Raw genomic sequence first — 23,068 nt, 5'->3', positions numbered from 1 at the left:
CGCTTCCCTCTTGAATATGTTTCTTGAAATCCTCGAGGTTCATACCGGACAGCGCACCCTGACCTCTGTAGCTACAAGATTCTTCGCTGCAGAGCACATTCAACAGACGCTGATGTTGAGATTTTTCATAGGATGGAAGTTGCTGATAGTTCTCCCAGTTTTTTAACTTCTCCATGGTGTACAACGTTGTGAAGGTTTCGGAGGGTTTATAGGAACTTGATACCTCCATTGGGGCTGGAGTCTTGACCTGAANTTTACTCTTCTTCCGAAATAATTTCGGGGTCTCGGGCATCTAGATTCGGGATTCTATTTAATCCCACCGCTGCCACCACTTTTGTAACAAATCTAGACGCGATTACTATACTCAAAGTCTAATAAAGAACACACTTATTTCTATCTCTAGCCAAAACTCAAGGCTCTCTATTCTCAGCCAAACTCTAGGCTCTATATACGTCTGTATAAATCAAAGAATTCTATTGAACTAACTTTATTTATATACAGGTGAATAAACTGACCGGGCTATCCCGGCAGGGTCAACATACAGATAATTAAGATATTTACAGATAACATAGATAGCATTATACTTGATACAGAATATATTACATGAATTAGGTGAATAAAAACATCATTTGATTTATAGTTATAACAGAAAATCATCATTTGTAAAGTGAAAGGCATAGAGTCTATGTAAAATGATCATTGGTCAATTATGAAACCAGCCTATTTCATAATTTGGTTTTCTTTTTAACAATAATTTTAGATTTTCTATATAATGATATTCCAGGGCCCAACATGTTATATAGTATTAATATGTGAAGTACACCTGCAGTATGGAAACAGTACAACAAAATGGCCGTTTTACACTTTTTTCTAGGGATCAAGCATTTATCCTTAAAAGTGCCTGTATTGGATATCGAGATCAATTGTTAAAAATTAATTTGTACATTTTAACCACTCCAATTTTTACCTTTTTTCATGACAAAATAAAAAGTAAGTAAAAAATTTTAAAAAACAATTATAATCTGAAAACTTTTTCAGAATCAAAGCAAAATAACTTAGTTGTGCGTAAGGCACTGTATGAGTAATCGATGAACATTAAGTATAATCTCAATTTAACTAGTTGAAAGCCAATGACGCAATAAAATAAACAATTAGATTTTCTTACTTTATGATATTTCCTATTAATATCATCAAGACGAAAATATTGTTTAAAACAATTATATTATGATGCTTGGGCAACTCAAAGAGATCGTTCATCATATGGACAATATACAGAATATAATGGACTTTTCGCGCTGCAGATACGAATACTCGAAACATGATTGTTAGAAACATGATTGTTAGAAACATGATTGTTAGAAACGTGATTGTTAGAAACATGATCGTTAGAAACATGATTGTTAGAAACATGATCGTTAGAAACATGATTGTTAAAAACATGATTGTTAGAAACGTGATTGTTAGAAACATGATCGTTAGAAACATGATTGTTAGAAACATGATTGTTAGAAACGTAATAATTTGATTCATAAAAATTCCAAGCCTATGATATAAGAGTAAGACGTAGGTAAGTGTCTGAGTGAAAATATTTAATCTTTAGTAGGGGTGAGAAGAAATACTTATCATCATATTTTCACAGTATTTACGAAAACAGACAAATCTTTTAATACGGAGGAAGTTATACAATAGCAAGAATAGGGAGGATACAATTTAATCCAAATTAGAATTGACCTACCGACATTTACGTTGGCTGAAATCCTCTAAAAAAATGCAAATACGTTTTACTAGATTTAAGTTCCAAAATATGGACTTTTAAAATAAGATAAAAATTTATTTAACTAAATACACAAAGTTAGCTATTTGGGAAGAACGGGCATATGTAATTAGAGCAAAAGTCAAAGCTGTTTTTTGGATCTCCTCTATTTTTTTGGCAATAAATATCTAGATTGTCTCGCTTATTAAATTATTTTGTAATAATTCCAAATAGAACTAGAAAAGTTCATGTTTATCTCTAATCGCCTGGAACGTACATTTATGAAACACCCCTGCAGTAATTTTGCAGATATTCCGTTGATAATTCTTTATATTCATTTCAGTAAAATTCATTAGATAAAAATTTGCATATTTAAGACCATATTGTAACTGCAGTGTTATATTATGACAAAAAGTTAAAATGAAATTTAAATGAAAGAAATATAAGAACAGGAAAGTGAAAAAACTTTGACGATCATAATAAAAAAACTATTCATGTTTATCTTTTATATTGTTTGTGAACTGTATCAAAACCCTGGGAGGAAAATGTTCTTCAGTTATCTTTAATCAGCTTGCAGTGTCAGTGTAAAAATATACAGAGCTGTGAATACACATCACTATTCAGTCTACTCAGGCTAACATCAAGGTTTGTTGACAATATGTACAAACATACATGAACACGGCAATAACTTCTTCGTTTTTGCTCATATGCGTAAGGGTACCCTTGTGATCAGGACATGCCACTGTAAAAATGGAGGATCACTTGAAAGTACATCCCTATAGTCCCTAAGGGAGTGTCTGTCTAGACATTGTAATTGAGCTGTATTGTATAGAAATTATTTAGGATTCATTTGTTTTTACTGTGCTTATTTCTTCAGCGTGAGTGCAAAATTCTCTTACATTGTCAATTTTGGAGGGATAATTTTGAGAATCGGTTTTCTAAACATTATTCAAAGACGACAACGAAAAATGTGAAATTATACAGTAAACTAATTAGTTGTTAAGGAACAGGTTGAGAACAAAAAATTAACTGTTATCATCGGAAATAAGCAATCTTATTTAGTTATTGGTTTCTGTAATGTCTCATTGTCACAAACATTTTCTGGAATTTTCGTTGAAAGGACAACATTTGAAGAATTTACAGAAATCTGCGAACAAGATCATAAAAAATAAGAAATTCAATATAATAATAAAAAGCATTAATTTCCAACCAAAGTTCTATTGAGGAGGAGTTTAAAGATTGAATCTGCGCTCTTACTGAACAAATTTACACCGTAAGAAAGTCTGATAGGTTTCAAATGAATCCTAAAAAAATTCTCAATAATACTGCATTCTTAGCTCAACAACCATGTCTAGCCATAAGAGGGAGGGAAGGCAACTTCCTCCGCACAGTTTCCGATCTCATTTTACCTATTGGTGGCAGTGCACGTCCTTATAAGGTTTATCGGCGGAGGAAATGGTGGGGATTGGCTCTAGGCTGGAAGCGTCCAAAAGGCAGGAAGAGCCGAAGATTGGCATGGACACATCAGCAAAGAGAAAAGTCCACTCAAATGTGTCCATGGCGGAACTGTTGGCGGTTCTTAGCTGGACACCAACACTCGGAGCAGGAGGATGTCAAGGATGATGTGGAAAAACTGAGACGGAGGGTTCTGTGTCAACAAGGAACGTGTGTGAGGACAGAGAGTTCTTCAAAAATATAAGGTGAGGGAGAAAAATCAGCAGGAATTGAGTTTAGGAAATAGGGGGCTCTGCACTGGCTCGTTTCATCTCCCCATCGGCTGTGGTATCAACAGACCCTGGAGAACCAACTCTACTCCCATCTTCCTGAACTTAGGAACGACTAGAAGACCTGAGCAAAGAACTGCAAACTCCAGCCCTAAAGGATGAATTATGGCATGGCAAAGCAAACACGTCCTCAAACTGATCAGATAACGCCTGGACAGGGAGGCTGCGTCCACTGATCGTCAAAAGTTTGTCAGCATGGAGAGCCATTCCTCGGGGGTCATTGATGGAGTCAGAGAGCAAATGAGCTTGAATATCAGCTGGGAGGCAGTCCATGAACAGGCCTCTGAAGAAAAAAACAGGCTATTCGTCCTTAGGGAGGGTGACCAGCATCGTGTCTATCAGCTCAGAGGGGCGTCGGTCTTCTTAAAGTTTCTTAGGGCTCGACAGGAGGCACTCAAACTAGGTCCAGAAGTCTGCAAGCAACATCCTGGGGCAGTGCAGCAACACAGTGAGTTAATTTCGTCCAGAAGGAAGAAATCCTATAGTTCTCAAACTGAGCCTCTGCTTAAATAAACCAAACCTTAGGAGAATCGGTCCAAAAGGAGGGAAGTTTCACAGAAATCGTTGTCAAAGGAATTGTAATACCCTGAATCACATCATTCTCCGTTTCCTCGGCGTTTCGTCGATCGCTAATCAATGCTAAAAAATATAGATTGACCAACCTGTCCGTGGTAATATATGACCTGTAACTGGTCAAAAGCCTTCGTAATAATGACTTTGTAAAAATCCCGGGACACCCCCCCCCCCTAATTTCACTAAGGGGGTGTGGGGTAATGGACTGCCACCCCCCTCCTGAAACCGCCTATGATGGTTTCAACCTTAAAAAAGCTTTACTTATAGATTATTTACCTAAAAATCAATCGAGTGAGTTTGCGATATTGGCAATTTTTAAATTTCATGGATCGAGCCCTAAGTTTCATCCTTGTTGAGTTCCTACTAGGTCCAGGAGCTAAATAAGCAATAAGAATTTGTTTAATAACTTCTTAATTCCGAGGTTCACATCAAACTAGTTTTGAACTCAGAATATTCTATGTAAATTTTTTTTCCAGATATGCAGATGATGAAGGATGGGATTGAATCAGATACTATTAAACCGGAAGAAATTCAGATGATGAATGATTCAAATTATATATTTTCTGCTGTTAACTTTGGTTTCTTGATGGTAAGTTTCTGGCACTAAATCAACCCCTCCCCCTAGTATTTATATTTTAAGTGCTCCAGATAGCTGTTATTAATACAACATTTTAAAATTTTTTATATTTTTTCATCATGTTTTTGCATCATTTAACATTTTAACTTGAATTGCGTTCATGTCTCTTAAAATAATATTATTTTTTGTTTTGTTTTAAATAGTTTCTTTCTTAGAATAAAAAACAGTTTCAAGATTGTCCCTTTAACTGGACAGAGGCGGAGGCGATGATCAGCTGCACAAAAGGAAATAAACCATCATAGTTTATACCAGAGATAGTTAATACCAGAGATAGTTTATATCAGAGATAGTTTATACCAGAGATAGTTTATACCAGAGATAGTTTATACCAGAGATAGTTTATACCAGAGATAGTTTATTCCAGAGATAGTTTATATAGTTTATTCCAGAGATAGTTTATACCAGAGATAGTTCATACCAGAGATAGTTTATACCAGAGATAGTTTATACCAGAGATATTTTATACCAGAGATAGTTTATATCAGAGATAGTTCATACCATGAGATAGTTTACACCAGAGATAGTTTATAGTTAAAAAAGTTGATTAACATACAAATATGAAACAAATAAAATAACACACAGTGAAAACCAGAAAACTCCTGACTATCGAAGACAACATTTATGCTCAAGTTACTACTTTAAATAGAAAAAAGATAAATATTGTAGAAAGTTTCTCCTAACTGCATTCAATATTGAATTTTTTTTATCAATGCTTAATTTACGGAATACATCATATATTTTATCACCAAAAATAATCTGCAGGGAGAGTGCAACTTTCAGAAAACCTGAAATTAAAGTTCGAGATTAAAGTTTAAAACTATATGATGGTTATAATTTGTAGAAGATGTAAGAAAAAGCTTGATAAAATTTAACCTGAGGACAAACCTAACCCATTCTTATTCAAATGTTTTTTAACGAGTTAAAAAAAATATAACAATTTATTCAAGAGATGTCTTTTCCCACTAAAGTTTAAAATTAAAGGGACTGTAAGCGTAAATTCAAGCGAATCTCTATGCAAATATGGTAATGCCCGATTCACAGCGATCAACTACGAATTAGATATCAATGATTATAATTTTGAAAATTGTTTGTTTTAAATTGTGATTTATTTACAAAATATTTTCGTATTTCTATGAAAGAAAAATATATGCGAATTATCGAATATAAGGAACACTTTAAACTTAGGAAAACTAAAACATTTTTCACACTATTGACCAGATTAAGCTTTCAATGGGTACCATTGTAAATCGGATATTACCATCTTTGCATTACTTGAAGTTATGCTTACAGGTCCTATAAGTTCGTTTTGATTTGATTGTTAGTTTATCTTGAGGATAATTTAGATTGTAAGTAACTCCACAATAACCTTAAACTGTTGCACTACATTGAACCCTATCTTCAGTCAAGTTGCAGGATATGTGTAAGTAGAAATATATATTTGTTATATATATATATTAAGAACACGATTATTAAATTTTTCTTTTTTTAAAGAATTTAGATAACGGTTTTCTTTTTTTAACTATAAAAATGGATGCTTGATAAAAAATATGAAATAATCCTCTTTCTGATTCTATCTCACAGAACACGTTACAAATTGTCAAGTTTGATAAAATGTTTGAAAATTATAGAAACCTTCTTAGGGATAAGGAAAAACATGTTTGAAAGCTCCAAGTTAATATAAAAGAAAACTCTCAAAATCCTTCTTAAATTTTATTTTGTTTTGTTTAGATGTATAATTGTGGCACTGTTCGGATTAAGCGGTAACCTACTTACCCTGCTAGCCATACCCTGGGCAACTAGATATAAACTATTTGGCTTCCATACCTACCCTGGCAAGTAGGTTATAAATTTATATGGATGCATCCTAACCTAAACCTACCCTGGCAAGTAGGTTATAAATATGGATGCATCCTAACCTAACCCAACCCTGGAAGTAGGTTATAAATTTATATGAATGCATCCTAACCTAACCCTACCCTGGCAAGTAGGTTATAAATTTATATGGATGCATCCTAACCTAAACCTACCCTGGCAAGTAGGTTATAAATATGGATGCATATTAACCTAACTCTACCCTGGCAAGTAGGTTATAAATTTACATGGATGCATTCAAACCTAACCCAACCCTGGAAGTAGGTTATAAATTTACATGGATGCATCCTAACCTAACCCTACCCTGGCAAGTAGGTTATAAATTTACATGGATGCATCCTAACCTAACCCTACCCTGGCAAGTAGGTTATAAATTTACATGGATGCATCCTAACCTAACTCTACCCTGGCAAGTAGGTTATAAATTTACATGGATGCATCCTAACCTAACCCTATCCTGGCAAGTAGTTCATAAATTTATCTGGATGCGTCTTAACCCTACTCTAAGGTATTCCACGGAGGATATGGGTGGACGAAATCTTTTATTAAGATCTGTTTACACTATCTTCAATTTTATATTCTAATTAAAAAAGTCAGTTTAATATTTCAATTCTAGGTATACAAATCTTTTTATTGTAAACTTGGCCTTTGCTGATTTCATCTACTGCTTAATACAGCTACCCATGTATAGTTTACAGGTACTAGAGTTAGTGTTAGAGCTATAACTAGAACTAGAACTAGAACTAGAAGTAGAACTAGAACTAGAACTATAACTATAACTATAACTAGAACTAGAACTAGAACTAAAACTAGAACTAGAACTAGAACTAGAACTAGAACTAGGACTAGAACTAGACCTATAACTAGAACTAGAACTAGAACTAGAACTAGAACTAGAACTAGAACTAAAACTAGAACTAGAGAACTAGTACTAGTACTAGAACTAGAAATAGAACTAGAAATAGAACTTAAACTTAAACTTTAACTAAAACTAAAACTAAAGCTAGAACTAGAACTAGTACTAGAACTAGAACTAGAACTAGAACTAGAGCTATAATTTGAACTAGAAATTATAGAACTAGAACTAGAACTAGAAATAGAACTCGAACTAGAACTAGAACTAGGACTAGAACTAGAACTTGAACTAGAACTAGAATTATAACTAGAAATATAACTAGAACTAGATCTAGAACTAGGATTAGAACTAGAACTGTAAATAGGATTAGAGCTAGGATAAGAACTAGAATTAGAACTAGAACTAGAACAAGAACTAGAACCAAGACCAGACCTAGAACTAGAACTTGAATTTAAACTAGAATGACTGATTAAGCTTTATTTTTAATCATATTTTTAGTATATTCAAATGTCTTGGCCCTTGGGACACAACACCTGTCGGCTGTTAGCTGCCTCCAAGTAGGTTGATACTTTAAAATAAATATAATACCAAAATTATTGGAATTAGAAGCACAAGACATATATATCGTTTTATGTGTTAATACAATGAAGACAATTTTTTATTTCTATTTCAACTGATTACCAAATTGGTAGGATGCAGATAGAGCTATAGTATCGTTATAATTAGTTTGACTAGCTTAGGAAGGTAGAGAAACTTCCCTTAGTTTTCATGTTTATATTTCTCTGCTGTTTAAAGATTGGGACTACTACCAATACTATTGCTTTACATGCATTTTAAAATCCTAGAATAACAAAACTAGTCCTAAATATACTTTTGCTCTACCTGCATCCTAAATATACTTTTGCTCTACCTGCATTCTAAATATACTTTTGCTCTACCTGCATCCTAAAACAGCAAAACTAATCCTAATGATACTTTAACTCTATCTGGATCCTAAGTAAGGTTTCCAACAGAAGTGGATTTTACTTGCGCGCAATTGCGAGCGCTGGAAACTCCTCACAATACCGCGCAATTCCGCACAATTGCACGTAATTTGAAAACAGTTGCGCGTAATTCCGCGCACTTGCATGCGATTGCGCGCAACGGAATCGCGATTGGAAACCATAATCCTAAAATAGCTATACCAATCCTAAGGATACTAGTGCTCTACCTATATCCTAAAATAACAAAACTAATCCTAACAATACTTTTGCTCTACCTGCATCCTAAGCTATTAAAGCTAAAACTAAAGATATTTTTCCTTTACCTACAACAGTTGTTAGCTGAAGATCCAAAACGTTTGTGGAAGTAACATTCTCCCGGGTTTGCAGGACCTGGAGTTTGGTTACAACTGGCAGGTGATGTGCTCCCATGGTCACGACCCGACCACAAGACGGGGAGGAAGATGTGGTTTCTAATCTAATCTAATCTAATAATTTATTTTTCCGTTGAAAATATGACAGGTTGTGCATAAAAATTACCTATTTATTAGTTTATTAATTATCAACGGAAGGAGAGCAGCCATAGCAGAGCTGTTTTCAGGTTGGTCTCCTGGCAGTTTACCGTGGTATCAATTAGAACTGAATTGATGTGATACGTCGTGGGACTGGGTTTGGAGAAGACGGAGGAACAGGGTCAGATTTGCTCAATTAACATGTTATAAATTTGGTTCTTGATTTGAGACAATAGGCAGAAAACAGAAACAGAGGCGCCAGGAACTATTGCATTCCTAATTTTTTTGCGTTGCAAAAAAAATTAGCAAAAGTTTAAGTTCCACCCATTAACAATACCTTTTCCAAAAAAAGCAATGCCAGAGCACTGATTTTTATAAGAAGGATTTTAAAAAATGCAAATTGCTTGACTTATAAATCCATTGTCATAGAAAGAAAAATTATTTGTATGCAGTTAAAAAATGACGATTAACTAGAGCATGACCAGCAAAATAGTTTGTTGCAAATAAAATTGTCACTCTTTGACAGCAAATGATTTTTAATCGTAGATTTAAAAGAAATTTTATTAGTAATACTTGAAATTTCAGGATTATTTAGAGCTAAACTGTTCCAACATTTAGGCAAATCAAAGAAAGGAAATCGACGTAAAGATTCATTATCAACTCTTGGGATAAAATATTCATCAGAGTTTCTTAAATTATACAGGTTCACAGACAATACAGAGTTTTTTACAAAGAAATTTCCAAAAGATACTGGACTATAGTTTTTATCAATTGAATGCATTAACATAAGTTTCTGCTGAAGGATTAAATCATGAAAGGGTAATATCTGGGTAGAGTGAAACAATGGCTCAGTATGACCGTTGAATTTAGATTTCGAGATAATTCTGACACATTTTTTTTGCAGAAGGAATAACGAGTTTAAAGATTTTAGCGAGGCAGACGAGTAGATTGGAAGGCAGCTGTGGTTAGAAGAGGGTCTGTAGGTTGTGGTCTCCTTGCGTCCAATAATTTATCAGCATGCAACGCCTTGAACTTATCAGCCACCAGGTGGTCCCTCATCTTGATGGGTAACCTTTCCAGAAACAAACCCAGAAATAGACTGCCTGGGACCTCATCTTCCGAGAGAAAAGCCAACATGGCGTCCATTCGAGCAGTAAGACAGTGGTCTCACTGCCAGTGTGAGAGGGTGGAAGAGGATACTAGCTTGGCCTTGAGATCCTCAAAAGGAGTGGTAGATGAGGACACTGAACCCATAATCAGGCTTCTTACAGAGATCACTATCTTTTGCGGGAGTTTTTGTACAACATGATCGAATTTGGTATGGGATTGAGTGATTTGAGCATTTCTAAAGGCAGACTCTGCATGAAGGAACCAGAGGTCGCGGTCTTCTGTCCAAAATCTGGGAGTTTGACGGCAGCCTTGGTGAAGTACTCAGCGGGGGTAATCCTTTGATACGTTATGATGCTGTAGAATAAATCACGATAATATGCCCAGAATCAATTCACTGAATGTTTGAAGTCGTAGAAAAATCACTATACTGGTTAGCGTTGTATAACTGTATGTTCAAAGTCAATAAAAGCTGTAAGCATCTAAGTGATCAATACTAATTCTAATCGCAGCATAAAATTTACATATTCTTAGGTATGTTAATGCATTTGCTGCATGGTTATCTGTTGGATTTGTAGCTTTGAGCAGGTGATATTTCTTTCTATATATAATATCTAGCTCAGTATACCAATTATTAACTCAATATATAATATCTAGCTCAGTATACCAATTATTAACTCTATATATAATATCTAGCTCAGTATACCAATTATTAACTCTATATATATAATATCTAGCTCAGTATACCAATTATTAACTCTATATATAATATCTAGCTCAGTATACCAATTATTAACTCTATACATAATATCTAGCTCAGTATACCAATTATTAACTCTATATATCTAAGTGTTTGTTTAGATGTCTCTCCCTTCAGAAGAATTTGCTGTCTAGGAAGTTTTTGTATGGAACAAGAGGCCATTTAGGTGGGTTTAAAGGAAAGTTTAAAGGAACTGTTTCCGTAAAATTGAAATATTTAATTCTTTCTGGCATCCAAGTTTTAAATTAAAATCATTCAGATATTTTTTAACTTAAGTCAACATATATTCAAACAGAGGTGCAAATTAATCATTTGACAAGTGTGGGGGGGGATAGAGGAGAAATAAAAAAGTAAATAAAGAAGCATCTATCAAGTGTGGGGGGGGGGGATAGAGAGAAATAAAAAAGTAAATGAAGAAGCGTCTATCAAGTGTGGGGTGGGGATAGAGGAGAAATAAAAAAGTAAATAAAGAAGCATCTTATAAGTGTGGGGGGGGATAGAGGAGAAAAAAAAAGTAAATAAAGAAGCATCTATCAAGCGACTTTTAAAACCAAACTTTTAAACAATTCTAATCTTTCTGAAAAAAAATCATTGTTTTTTTCCCTATTCTTGAAACGTGTGAGGAAGGGGGCGCCACCTCCCCCTCTTCAAATTTCATTTAGTTAAATTATCAGTAATGTACCCTAGTTGTTCTCTCTATATGGGTTTACGCTGCTCTACTGGTTAGCCCATCATTCTTTAATATCTACGGACAATTTGGGTATAATAGGTAAATAATGTTAATCGTTTTTACTCAATATATACAGGTTGTCCTACGAAACAATATATATACAGGGTGTCCTACGAAACATAACAGTCGGCGAATAGTTAAAAGTTGTTTGATACCAAAGAGAATAATAAAAATATCATGACAGTCATATACAGGGTGTCCCACGAAACATGACAATAGGAAGACGACTTGAAAGTCGTCTTTGGTATTTGAATTTATTTGTGACATTTAGTCTTCTATCTACTTTAACATGTATGATTCTTGAAACAATTATCACATAATTCTCCTAGCCCTGGCATTTCCAAAAAGTGGTCTGCGTTTTTTGTGCTTTCAATATTACCTGAGATATAAAGAGTTTGGTTCAGATTTCAATTTTGTTAAATAAAAGCAAAATTGTCGAAATCTGAACGAAATTCTTCATATCTCGGGCAATATTGAAAGCACAAAAAAGGCAGACCACATTTTGGAAATGGCAGGACAAGGGAAATTTTGTGATTATTATCCCTAGAAATTTACTTCTAAAATTAGGTTGACAAATAAACGCAGCAAATTATATGATAAATCAAGCCGACATTCAAGTCGTCCTGCATACTGTCATGTTTCGTGGGACACCCTGTACTAAAGTAAAATTGATTTTAAAGCAAAATATATTTGAGAAAACGATTTTCTTAACGAAATAAAAACTACACAAAGGCTATAATGTCTCATACAATATATGGTAGAAGACATCCATAACTATTCGGTAATCATGTTTCGTTGAATACCCTGTCTTCACTAGCAATCTTTTCTTTTCTTTTAATGAAGAAATTTTTCTAAAATTTTCATCTGAATTATTTCTCTAAAAAAGTGTCCTGAGAGAAGAAATATCAGTGGCAACAATTAAACATTACAAAAAAACACCTTATGGACATTTCCAAAGTAACGAAGAACAAAGACGACATTTATTTCTATGTAGATATTCACATATTATTTTAAGAATTTTGGATTAATTGTCGTCTTCACTGCAAAGTCGAAAAATAAATTAACGTATAGACGAATTTATCAATTCTACTGTTAAAGAATATTTATTATACAGCTGTAAAATTACAAAGGTTAATAATTATTGCTTTCATGACCAGTTAATAAGTACATTTATGCAACCATGAATTTGCCGGCGCATTTCTGAGCCACAAAAATCTTGACATCTTCTTTTAAAAGTAAAAGAAGAATTGTGAAAAAACCTTTATATTTTTTCAGGAAGATGGGGAAATGTGATTTCCTGGAGTTGAACGAGAATGATCCTCATGTACTATTCTATACAGTAGGTAAACACTTTATATTGTCTTTTTATGGTAAATAAAGTGATAAAGCCATAAAGAAACAAGTTTACAGCTGTAGGATAACATAAAGGAATTAAGCCTCTGCCACAAGCTCTAATTTCATGTCATAGACCTTTATATTTTAAATTGTGAATTAAAAATTCTTAGATGAAATAATCTAAAAGAATCTGGTTCCATTTTATTATTCTATTTCAGGGTTGCCATGGTTCCATTATGTTATTCCATTCAAGGGTTCCTGGTTCCATTATGTTATCCTTTTTCTGGGTTCCTGGTTTCATTATACTATTGTATTCTAGGGTTCCTGGTTCCATTATACTATTCTATTCCAGAGATCCTGGTTTCATTATACTATTGTACTCCTGGATTCTTGGTTCAATTATACTATTCTATTTCAGGGTTCTGGGTTCTATTATATATTGTATTCCATTGTTCTTGTTTCCATTATGCTATTCTATTGCAGGGTTCTTGGTTCCATTATACTATTCTATTTCAGGGTTTTTGGTTCTATTATATATTTTATTCCATTGTTCTTGTTTCCATTATGCTATTCTATTCCAGGGTTCCTGGCTCCATTATACTATTCTATTCCAGGGTTCTTGGTTCCCTTATACTTTTCAATTCCAGGGGTCTCGGTTCCATTATATTATTCTATTCCAGGGTTCCTGGTTCCATTATACTATTCTATTCCAGGGTTCCTGGTTCCATTATACTATTCTATTGCAGGGTTTTTGGTTCCATTATACTTTTCTATTCCAGGGTTCCAGGTTCCATCAGACTATTCTATTCCAGAGTTCTTGGTTCCTCTATATTATTCTATTCCAGGGTTCCTGGTTCCATTATTCTAAAGTATTCCAAGGTTTTTGGTTCTATTATACTATTTTATTCCAGGGTTCTTGGTTTCATCATATTATTCTATTCCAGGGTTCCTGGTTCCATTATACTATTCTATTCCAGGGTTCCTGGTTCCATTATACTATTCTTTTCCAGGGTTTCTGGCTCCATTAAACTATTCTATTCCAGAGTTCTTGGTTCCATTTTACTATTCTATTCCAGGGTTCCTGGTTCCCCTTTGTATACTACTTGTTAGCTATGCTATAATCTGGAGAATGAGTAGAGAATCATCCAAATTTCTGAAAACCTTGACGTAAGATTTTTATTTTAAACTTTTCAAAAGTTTAAGTTTTCACTTCGGATTGTTTTTAGAGCAGAGAACAAAATTCAGTTGGACAGTAGAGATCACAGACTAACAATGTAAGTCTCAATTTCAAATTTTAAAAATAACATTTTAGCTGAAAATAACATTAATTTTTACACTTCAAAAAATAAGAAATATATGCTTATATTTACCAGTGTACATCTAGCTTTTAAAGAAGCAACAACTGGGTATGGCTTGGCGCTTTTAATAGTACTCATAGATACAGGGTGAGAGAGAAAAAATGGCAAACTAGAGAAACTTTGGCCAGGGGTGTATATCCCCCGTATACACCTCTGCACACAAATGGAAAAGAAATAAAACATTGAAGGCCTGCATTGATCTTTTAACGCTGTATTAACTTGGAGAATGGAGGTTTTGTACCTAACTGGATCCAGATTATGCTACTGACAGCTTTAAATATACTTCTTAATAACAATCCTGGTTACTGGTTAGCTGTTATTAAGTATCCAAACTTGTCGGAAAGACGTTAATTCTTTCGATTGAATCTGGTTCTATGTGTAAGCATCAAAGGAGCTCAGAACAGTCAGGTTCTTATGCAACTCTCTCCAGTTTCATGTGGCTGAACAGAACCCTGTGTGGAATAACATGGCAGTACACTATACTTTGAAAAAAGAGTAAATAATAGTGCAGAGAATGAGGGGTTTCTCTCTCTTCCCCTTTCAAGGAAAATGGAAACATAGAAAGTAGAATCCTGAAAAGATTGCTGTAAGCAAGGCCGTATTCTGAAGCACTTTGTCCGAGATGAACTTTCAAGAATCTTTTGTCAAAAAAATCCACTCCTAGCATAACCTTTCTTATCCCATTTGTTATTATGGCGGAATTCTGACAATGGATATCCTCACAATTTTCAAACCCCACATAGTGCAGTGACTTTTATTTTTTCCACCTGTAAGAATATTGAGAAAATTGTGTTGGAAGCTAATCATCAACAGTTGTTGAGTCAGATATTCCTGAATCAGAAAACAATACTGAAAACTGCAAATACATGATATTTAGTTAATAAATGACGATATTAGCCAGAATCATAACATATTTTTTGTTGGAAATATATAAAATGTTTATTTAAACAAAAAGTGAAAAAAATGTATATACAGTGTAACTCACAAAGGATGAGACTCAAGAGACAAATTTATGGAATTTATTCAGTCTTTGTTCGTGCTTATACATCCACCCTGCCAGATGCCTCTTAAAAACTAATTTAAAGGCAGAAATAAAAATTAAATCTTTGTATCGATGTTTTTAAACAATTTCATATCTTCAGTTCCATCCTTTAACCATGTGAAACCCTTAATAACGAATACATCGGAAGAATTTATCAAATGTCATCTTGACAATTATTCAATGAGTTTTATACTATATTTCGTAAATTTCAGTATTTGCGAAAATAAATAAATAGCCATGAATATGCGGGAACAGTTTTAAAAAGTTCCATATAATCATTTAATTAAAAAAACTAAATATCTGCAACATTCCATTATCAGAAAGTGAAGAATACGACATTTTATGAATTCTTTCGATGTTTTCGTTATTAAGGGTTTCACTGTATGTACTATAATTTCCAGCTCTTCGCGCCCATCTTCGATTTTTACTTTTAATTTTTTCTTTTTCAGTCCAGCATTTTTTACTGTATAGATTGACAAACAATAAAAAATAATTTTTTCTGCAGATTTTGAAAAATTTAAATCAAGGCACATTTTTTAAATTATAACCACCCGTGAACCTTACCTGGGGTCATGTGAGGTCTTACAGACAGTTTTGGGTGTGATCATTTTGACGTATATTTAATACAAAAAAAAACAGACGGACAGACGGACAAAAAAAGTATAAACATATATGAATGAATGTAGAATGATACTGCTGGTGTGTGGTTGTTATGTAATATTTGTTGGACCAATAGCACTCATAAATGTTCTAGATTATAACGCAGAAAAACCAGGTGAAATATATTTTATTAAAGTAATTTAATATTTTTCCTTCCCTCCGTTTATCACTCCTCCCCAACCCTTCCTGTCCCTTTCTGTCCCTTCCTGTCCCTTCCAGTTCCTTCCTGTTCCTTCCTGTCCCTTCCTTTCCCTTCCTATCTCTTCCTACCCCTTTCTGTTCCTTTTTGTCCTTTACCATCCCTTCCTGCTCTTTCATGTCTCTTTCTGTCATTTCATGTCCATTCCTGTTCCTTCCTGTCCCTTCCTGTTGCTTCCTGATGCTTCCTGTCCCTTCCTGTCACTTTCTCTCCCTTTTTGTCCCTTTCTGTTCCTTCCTGTCTCTTCCTTTCCCTTCCTGTTCCTTCCTGTCCTTTCCTGTCCCTTCCTGTCCCTTTCTGTCTCTTCCTGTCCCTTCTTGTCCCTTCCTGTCCCTTCCTGTCCCTTCCTTTATCTTCCTTTCACTTCTTGTCACTTCTTGTCCCTTCCTGTCTCTTCCTGTCCGTTCCTATCCCTTCCTATCCGTTCCTGTTCCTCCCTGTCCCTTCCTGTACCTTCCTGTCCCTTCCTATCTCTACTTGCCCCTACTTTGGCGCCAATCTACTGATTTGTCATTAGCTTCAACGCCTTAATCATATGCCTAACCTTAGATTTTATGAAGTAACTGGCAAAATTACTTATTATCCGTCAAAATCTGATTATCTTTGTTTCTGCTATATATACCCTTTTCCACCCTCCCATTGGTTAAAATTTCAATAGTTCTAATTTGTTTTTCTATTTAGTTCAAAGCTCTTTGCCCTGCTTAGGATTTTAATCTTTTAGAAATTCATTTGGTTTTCTTTCTGCTTTACTGGCTGCAGTATTCTTTTAACTTTGTTGTCTACGCATTGAGGTAAAATTTATCGAGAAAAAAGGTTTTATAATATTTTTCATGATTGAAACAAACCAGTTTTAAAGATACTATTACTATTTTTGTCAGGAACGAACAGTACCGAAAAGCTTACAAGTTTTTTCTCTCTCACGTGTGGAAAACTTGCTGCAGGTAGGTTACACTAAACCGCACAAAATATAAGAAATAAAGCGGATCAAAGAATAGTCTATTTATTTCTATGTACGTGTGTTTAACACCTTACAAAGTACAAAAGAACGAGATATCATTGAGAAAACATTTAAGAAGTCCCAATATCAAATAACGACTTTAATATCGTCTTTGATTAACGAAGGATCCTTGCTTCTGTTCTAGGGCATTTCCGTCCTACAGTACTTCCGTCCTACGCAACATCGGATATATTTATGACAACTATTTTGTTAATCCTGATGCACAGATTTTTTAGGCGCGGATACACAACTGTTGTAGGTCGGATGCACAGTTTTTGTAGGTCGGATGCACAACTTTTTAGTTCGGATGCATAAGGTTAGGTTACAACAATTTATGGGCCGAGCGCTGCGGCTAGAACCTATAGCTAGGCTAGGGGGCCGAGCGCTGCGGCCACATTTACCAGAATGACCAAGTGATATACAATATGTGGGGTTAGGTTAGGTTAAGAAATTTATTGTGCATCCGACCTACAGAATTGATGCAACCAACTTAAAAAAGCTGTGCAACCGACCTACTAGTTCTGATACACTAACTTTTTGTGCATCCGACCTACAAAAGTTGTGTATCCGACCTACAAAAGTTGTGTATCCGACCTACAAAAGTTGTGCATCCGACTTACAAAAATTGTGCATCCGACCTACTAAGTTGTGCATCCGACCTATTAAAGTTGTGCATCCGACGTACTAATGTTGTGCATCCGACCTAGAAATATTGTACATCCGACCGAAAGAAGAGTGCAACCAAACTGATGAAAGCTGTACAAGTTTGCAACCGATCTACAGTAGGTCAGATGCACTAACTTTTTTTTAGTAAAGTGTGTATCATACCTACAGTAAATCCGATCAACAGCAGCTTCAAGCTGCTAAACCACGTGCGGGTATGGTCCGAAGTATCGTAGGACGGATGTAACTTTGGACGGATGTAAAAGGGTGGTAGGCTAAAATATCAATATAATGAAGACGACTTTTTAATTTACGTTTTAATTGTTTTTTTAGAATTACAAGTTTACAATTATTTAAAGAGAACTTTTTAAATTGACAGCTTCTCTTTGTTTCCATGTTTTTGTGTATCCTTGCTGTTTAAACGCTTGATATAAATTAAAATTTAAATGAAAAGTCGTCTTCATTTTATTGATATAATCAAATTGTACTTTTATCATCAAACGGTTTACTTCACTGACTATCAAAGACGATAGTAAATGTCGTCTCTTAACCCGAGTTCAATGGGTAACCTTCTAGTTAAAATTGACAGTTTTTATGATATAGATACCAATTAGATCAATACATTATATATAGCACGGTTCTCTTCAATGAACATAAATATTTGGTAACTATCCTTTTATATCCCATAAACCTAACATTTTCCCAATAAATATCCAGCCTCTATAAATATATATAACATTAGAGAGCACAATTTAGAAATATTTCAGATTTGTGTTTTTCTTAAAGAGACCGTCTGCTTAGGAACCCTTTTTAATTTTGAGTAAAGAAAATTGACTTTACAGTAACTAAGACGTATATACAGGGTTATCCACAAAGGAGAGACTGTAAAGACGACCTGGAACTATTGAAATATGACAGTCCCTGGATGGGTTAATTTATGTATTCTGCCTTAGATATAGTAACCTAATATGGAGTATTCAATGATTCGGCAAAGAAAAAAATAAGTTTACGGTTGCAGGGAATCGTGAATATATGGAACCAGAGACAGTATAAATTTCTGAAGTCTTATCCTTTGTGGGTAACCCTGTACTTTTATTTTAATCAACTTATTTCTAGAACTGCCCTTTTACGTGGTATAGTATACGGGGTTTGTAGGAAGACACTCTCTCTAACATTATGATTCTTCAGAAATTAGCTTTATCATTTTTTTTGGAAGCTTTTTATATTTTTTGATATTTTTGGTTTCGAAAGATCTCTTTAGGTAAAGTTTCTAAAAGGAAAGATGGCATTAATTACGGCTGATATAAAATGATATAAAAATGTATACAGATACAGGTTTACCCACAAAAGATGAGACAACAGAGACGGTTGTACGGAATTTTTTCTGTGTTTTTTCTTAAATTCACAATTTCCTGCAAGCGTAAACTTGTTCGTTTCTTTGCCAAAACATTGAAAAAGCCATGACATTAACATATTTTAGGTGGAAGACTTAATCTATTTTTGGGATCGTCATATTTAAGAGTTTCCTGTCGTCTTTGCAGTCTCATCCTTAGTGGATAATCTTGTATTATATTTACTAAATTTAGGCCAAGAAACACGGTTCCACATAACACAATATTTGTTCTGAACTGTCAAAATCATGTTCTTCAGGCAGATTTACAGGGGTAATAATAAAACTTAAAGAACTAAACATAAACTGAACCGCGAACATTGAAAATTGAACATAGACATAGATAAAAATACTAAAACGAAATCCAATAGAACAATGACAGTGATCACGATCTGAGGCCGAATTTAAAGAATTTAAACCTCGTCGCTGATCTACCAAAAAACTTGTTTCAATAGTACTCAGGCTCAAATTTCGAAACACTGAATACAATTTTAAGTGGAACCAACGATGTTTGAACCGCGTCTCATATTTGAGACGCGGCTAAAATTGATCAAACTCGACCTCAGGACGACTTTAATCATGTCCATAGTCATGACCACTACTATTTCCACGAAGCTATTAACATGACTATGACCTTAAACATGACCATGACCTTGACCATGACCTTGATCATGACCAAGACCATGACCTTGACTATGACCTTGACCATGACCTTGACCATGATCATGACCATGACCATGACCATGACCATGACCATGACCATGACCATGACCATGACCATGACTATGACCATATCCATGGTTATGACCATAACAATATTAATCCCCATGTTGAAGACAATGCAAATAATACTAGGGATAATGTTGGTGGGACTAGTTTAGTTCTCAATGAAATCATGGATATCTGTGTCAGCTACAGCGGGAAACTAAAATTAGACAAATCCTACAAAGAAACTGTAGAGGTATAAACTATTTTTATTCATGGTTATTTATGATTTGTTATGATTTGTTATGTTTATTTATAATTATTTATGATTTTTTATGATTTTTTATGATTATTTATGATTTATTTAAACTATTTATTTAGGTTGAAGCAGGTCCATCATCTACGATAATAATTCTTCCTGGAAACCTGGAATCTTCTTCATTTAAAACCAAAGAAAAACAGGTTTAAGAAAATACATTAGTCGAAATCACGAAAAAAGAGTATACACATTTATGCATAGGTTTTCACTTATTTAAAAAGAAATGATTGATTAAAGGGAGTGTTCGCGAAAAATGAAAGGAAGTCTAGGCTTACGGCGAAAAATTATCTATAGTGATCGCTACTAATCGTACATCTATCTGTTGCGCCTATAAGGAGAAACTTGTTAAAAACTACTAATACCGAAGAACGTAGCATCCATACAAATTCAGAAAATACAATATACTGCTCCGATCGTAAAAAACAAAAAAACAATTTAATTCCAAACAAATTATTGAGATATTACAACCTATAATCATCCATAATTTTTCGACGCAGTTGGTATAAAGTTGATATTTCATAATATTTTTTATTTGTTTAATATACAATGCACTTAAAAGTACGTTTTTCCGTTTGGTGTCTCTGCCACTTGGAATCATTCAGAGTATCATTTTTCGAGAACACTCCCTTTAATTATGTACTAATAAAATTTGATTTATTTAACAGAGGCAGAAAATATCTTCTCGTGTGGTCAGAAGAACCAGAAGAAGTTCAGGGGTAAGCTTGAGATTTTTATACCTAATTTCTTTTTGTTTTCCCGTCCTAGAGAAATCTATATTTACAACTTTGTTTCATTGTATTCTTGACAAAAATAAAAATGAAAATTACAGAAAAAAAATAATAAAACAGAATAATTACATATGATGCTATCTCTATCCAGATTACTTCTCATTTTAATCATGAATGAGAATAAGAATATTATAGATTGTAAAATGACATCGAACCATTAATCTTTATTTAAAAAATCAAATTAAATCAATAGAATTTTTTTATAAATTTATAATTGAATAATCTTTTTCTCTGTTAATTATTCATTTTTGTTGCTTAACTATCTGCAATCCTTTCATTGATTTCTAAATAATATCAATAAAAGATTTCTTCTTATTTCTTTAGTGCGTCTTCAAACAAACAAAAACGAAATTACAAAAAGGCAAACATTTAAATTTTTTTTTTAATTCTAAAGATCATAAACCTTCCCTTGCACCCGGTCGTTTAAACCTTCCCTTGCACCCGGTCATTTAAATTGTTTGGACTAAGGAGTTCTACCGTTCAGCTGTTTATTGAATACAAACAAACAGACGGCCTGAGCAGTTCTGCCGTTCAGCTGTTTATTGAATACAAACAAACAGACGGCCTGAGCAGTGCCGTTCAGCTGTTTATTGAATACAAACAAACAGACAACCTGAGCAGGCTGTTTATTGAATACAAACAAACAGACGGCCTGAGCAGTGCCGTTCAGCTGTTTATTGAATACAAACAAACAGACAACCTGAGCAGTGCCGTTCAGCTGTTTATTGAATACAAACAAACAGACGGCCTGATCAGTGCCGTTCAGCTGTTTATTGAATACAAACAAACAGACGGCCTGATCAGTGCCGTTCAGCTGTTTATTGAATACAAGCAAACAGACGGCCTGAGCAGTGCCGTTCTGCTGTTTATTGAATACAAACAAACAGACAACCTGATCAGTGCCGTTCTGCTGTTTATTGAATACAAACAAACAGACAAGCCAAATCCATATATAAAAGATGTATCCTAAGAATTAGTTTTTAGAATTCAAGCTTGTTCCGAAGTGAATGGATCTATAACCTGGACAAGGAGGAAAATGGAAGAAAATTATCATATTCGCTTTCTTAATCTTTTTTTTCTCATTTTAATGACATTGGATATCTGTTGTGTTTCTATAATTTTAGATATTTAACATATATATTATGTACAATGTTTATTTCTGTATCAGAATCTATTTATGAATAAACGTTACAAAAATATTAAATAAACCTATTTCTCTGTTATGTATACCATGTGTATATTGTATTATAAGTAGTCAGTAGTCACCTAAAAGAGAAGCTGTTTATTGACATCTTCTATTTGTTTCAATGTTTACGTGTATCCTTGTTGCTTGAGAGCTTGTTAGAAATCAAAAATCAAACGAATACGATACGAGTGTGGTATAGTAGTAAGGGGTAAAGATTTATTGGTCTGATAGTTTTACCATGACATCTGTGATCTTTGAAGTTGTAACGTCCAGTTAGTCTGAACAAAATAGTAATTAAAGGAAGTGAGTTTTTGCCGCAAACTCTAACTATTTTCCTCATATATCATAGGAACCCGATGTCGTAGACCTTTGATATTTCAAACTATAAATTCTGTTAGATCAAATAGTCTAAGTTTGAAATATCATCGGTTTATGCCATCTGGTTGTAAAGATATAGGGTTTTGCATTTGAAAATAAAACTACACAAAAGAAAGTTTTTGTTAAGCTGAAGTCTATTGATTGTGTTTGTTTGAAAAAGTGTAAACTAAACAATTGTAACATGTTGAATGTATTCTCTATTTAATGAAATAAAAAACAAAAATGGCGAAAATATCAATGAACTTCACGTTGAAAGAATCCTTGCAGACAAGGCCATCTTGCGTTCAAAAATAAATGAATAACTTGCAGTGAGTATTCAAATTATTTACTCTAATAGGATTGTTTCCCTCACGGGCAGCCGTTGTACATTTGAATTTCCGATAGCGGGTCAACCTTTCCGGTCCCAGTTTGTACTGCACTGCACGAACATTGGGTTAATAAAGATGACAATCAACATGACTAGCCAGTGCAACAAGGTTTACGC

At 34.0% G+C, this 23,068-nt stretch overlaps 1 protein-coding gene across 3 annotated transcripts; it reads left to right on the top strand.

Moving 5' to 3' along the window:
• Positions 1 to 2,294: 2,294 nt before the first annotated feature.
• LOC111703719 (protein trapped in endoderm-1) lies at positions 2,295 to 22,224 on the top strand. 3 transcript variants are annotated; one of them, XM_023475753.1, is made up of 20 exons: positions 2,295 to 2,398; positions 4,587 to 4,699; positions 6,091 to 6,167; positions 6,476 to 6,583; positions 7,236 to 7,317; positions 7,974 to 8,032; positions 10,609 to 10,662; positions 10,936 to 11,000; positions 11,522 to 11,603; positions 12,840 to 12,907; positions 13,976 to 14,066; positions 14,126 to 14,173; positions 15,986 to 16,074; positions 16,880 to 16,949; positions 17,037 to 17,099; positions 19,405 to 19,482; positions 20,064 to 20,169; positions 20,295 to 20,375; positions 20,898 to 20,948; positions 22,005 to 22,224. In XM_023475753.1, the coding sequence occupies exons 2-20, from the start codon at positions 4,589 to 4,591 to the stop codon at positions 22,086 to 22,088; spliced, it is 1,467 nt and encodes a 488-aa protein (XP_023331521.1). In that variant the 5' UTR covers positions 2,295 to 2,398; positions 4,587 to 4,588; the 3' UTR covers positions 22,089 to 22,224. The 3 variants fall into 3 exon arrangements, with proteins under 3 accessions (XP_023331521.1, XP_023331522.1, XP_023331523.1); XM_023475754.1 differs by lacking the exons at positions 2,295 to 2,398; positions 4,587 to 4,699; positions 6,091 to 6,167 and having other exon boundaries at positions 6,495 to 6,579; XM_023475755.1 differs by lacking the exons at positions 2,295 to 2,398; positions 4,587 to 4,699; positions 6,091 to 6,167; positions 6,476 to 6,583 and adding an exon at positions 6,927 to 6,930.
• The last annotated feature ends 844 nt before the right edge of the window (positions 22,225 to 23,068 follow it).

Source organism: Eurytemora carolleeae, unplaced genomic scaffold (assembly GCF_000591075.1).
Source record: "Eurytemora carolleeae unplaced genomic scaffold, Eaff_2.0 scaffold481, whole genome shotgun sequence".
Taxonomy (NCBI): domain Eukaryota; kingdom Metazoa; phylum Arthropoda; class Copepoda; order Calanoida; family Temoridae; genus Eurytemora; species Eurytemora carolleeae.
Note: the sequence above shows the minus strand (reverse complement) of the source record. Positions and strands in the feature narration are given on the sequence as shown.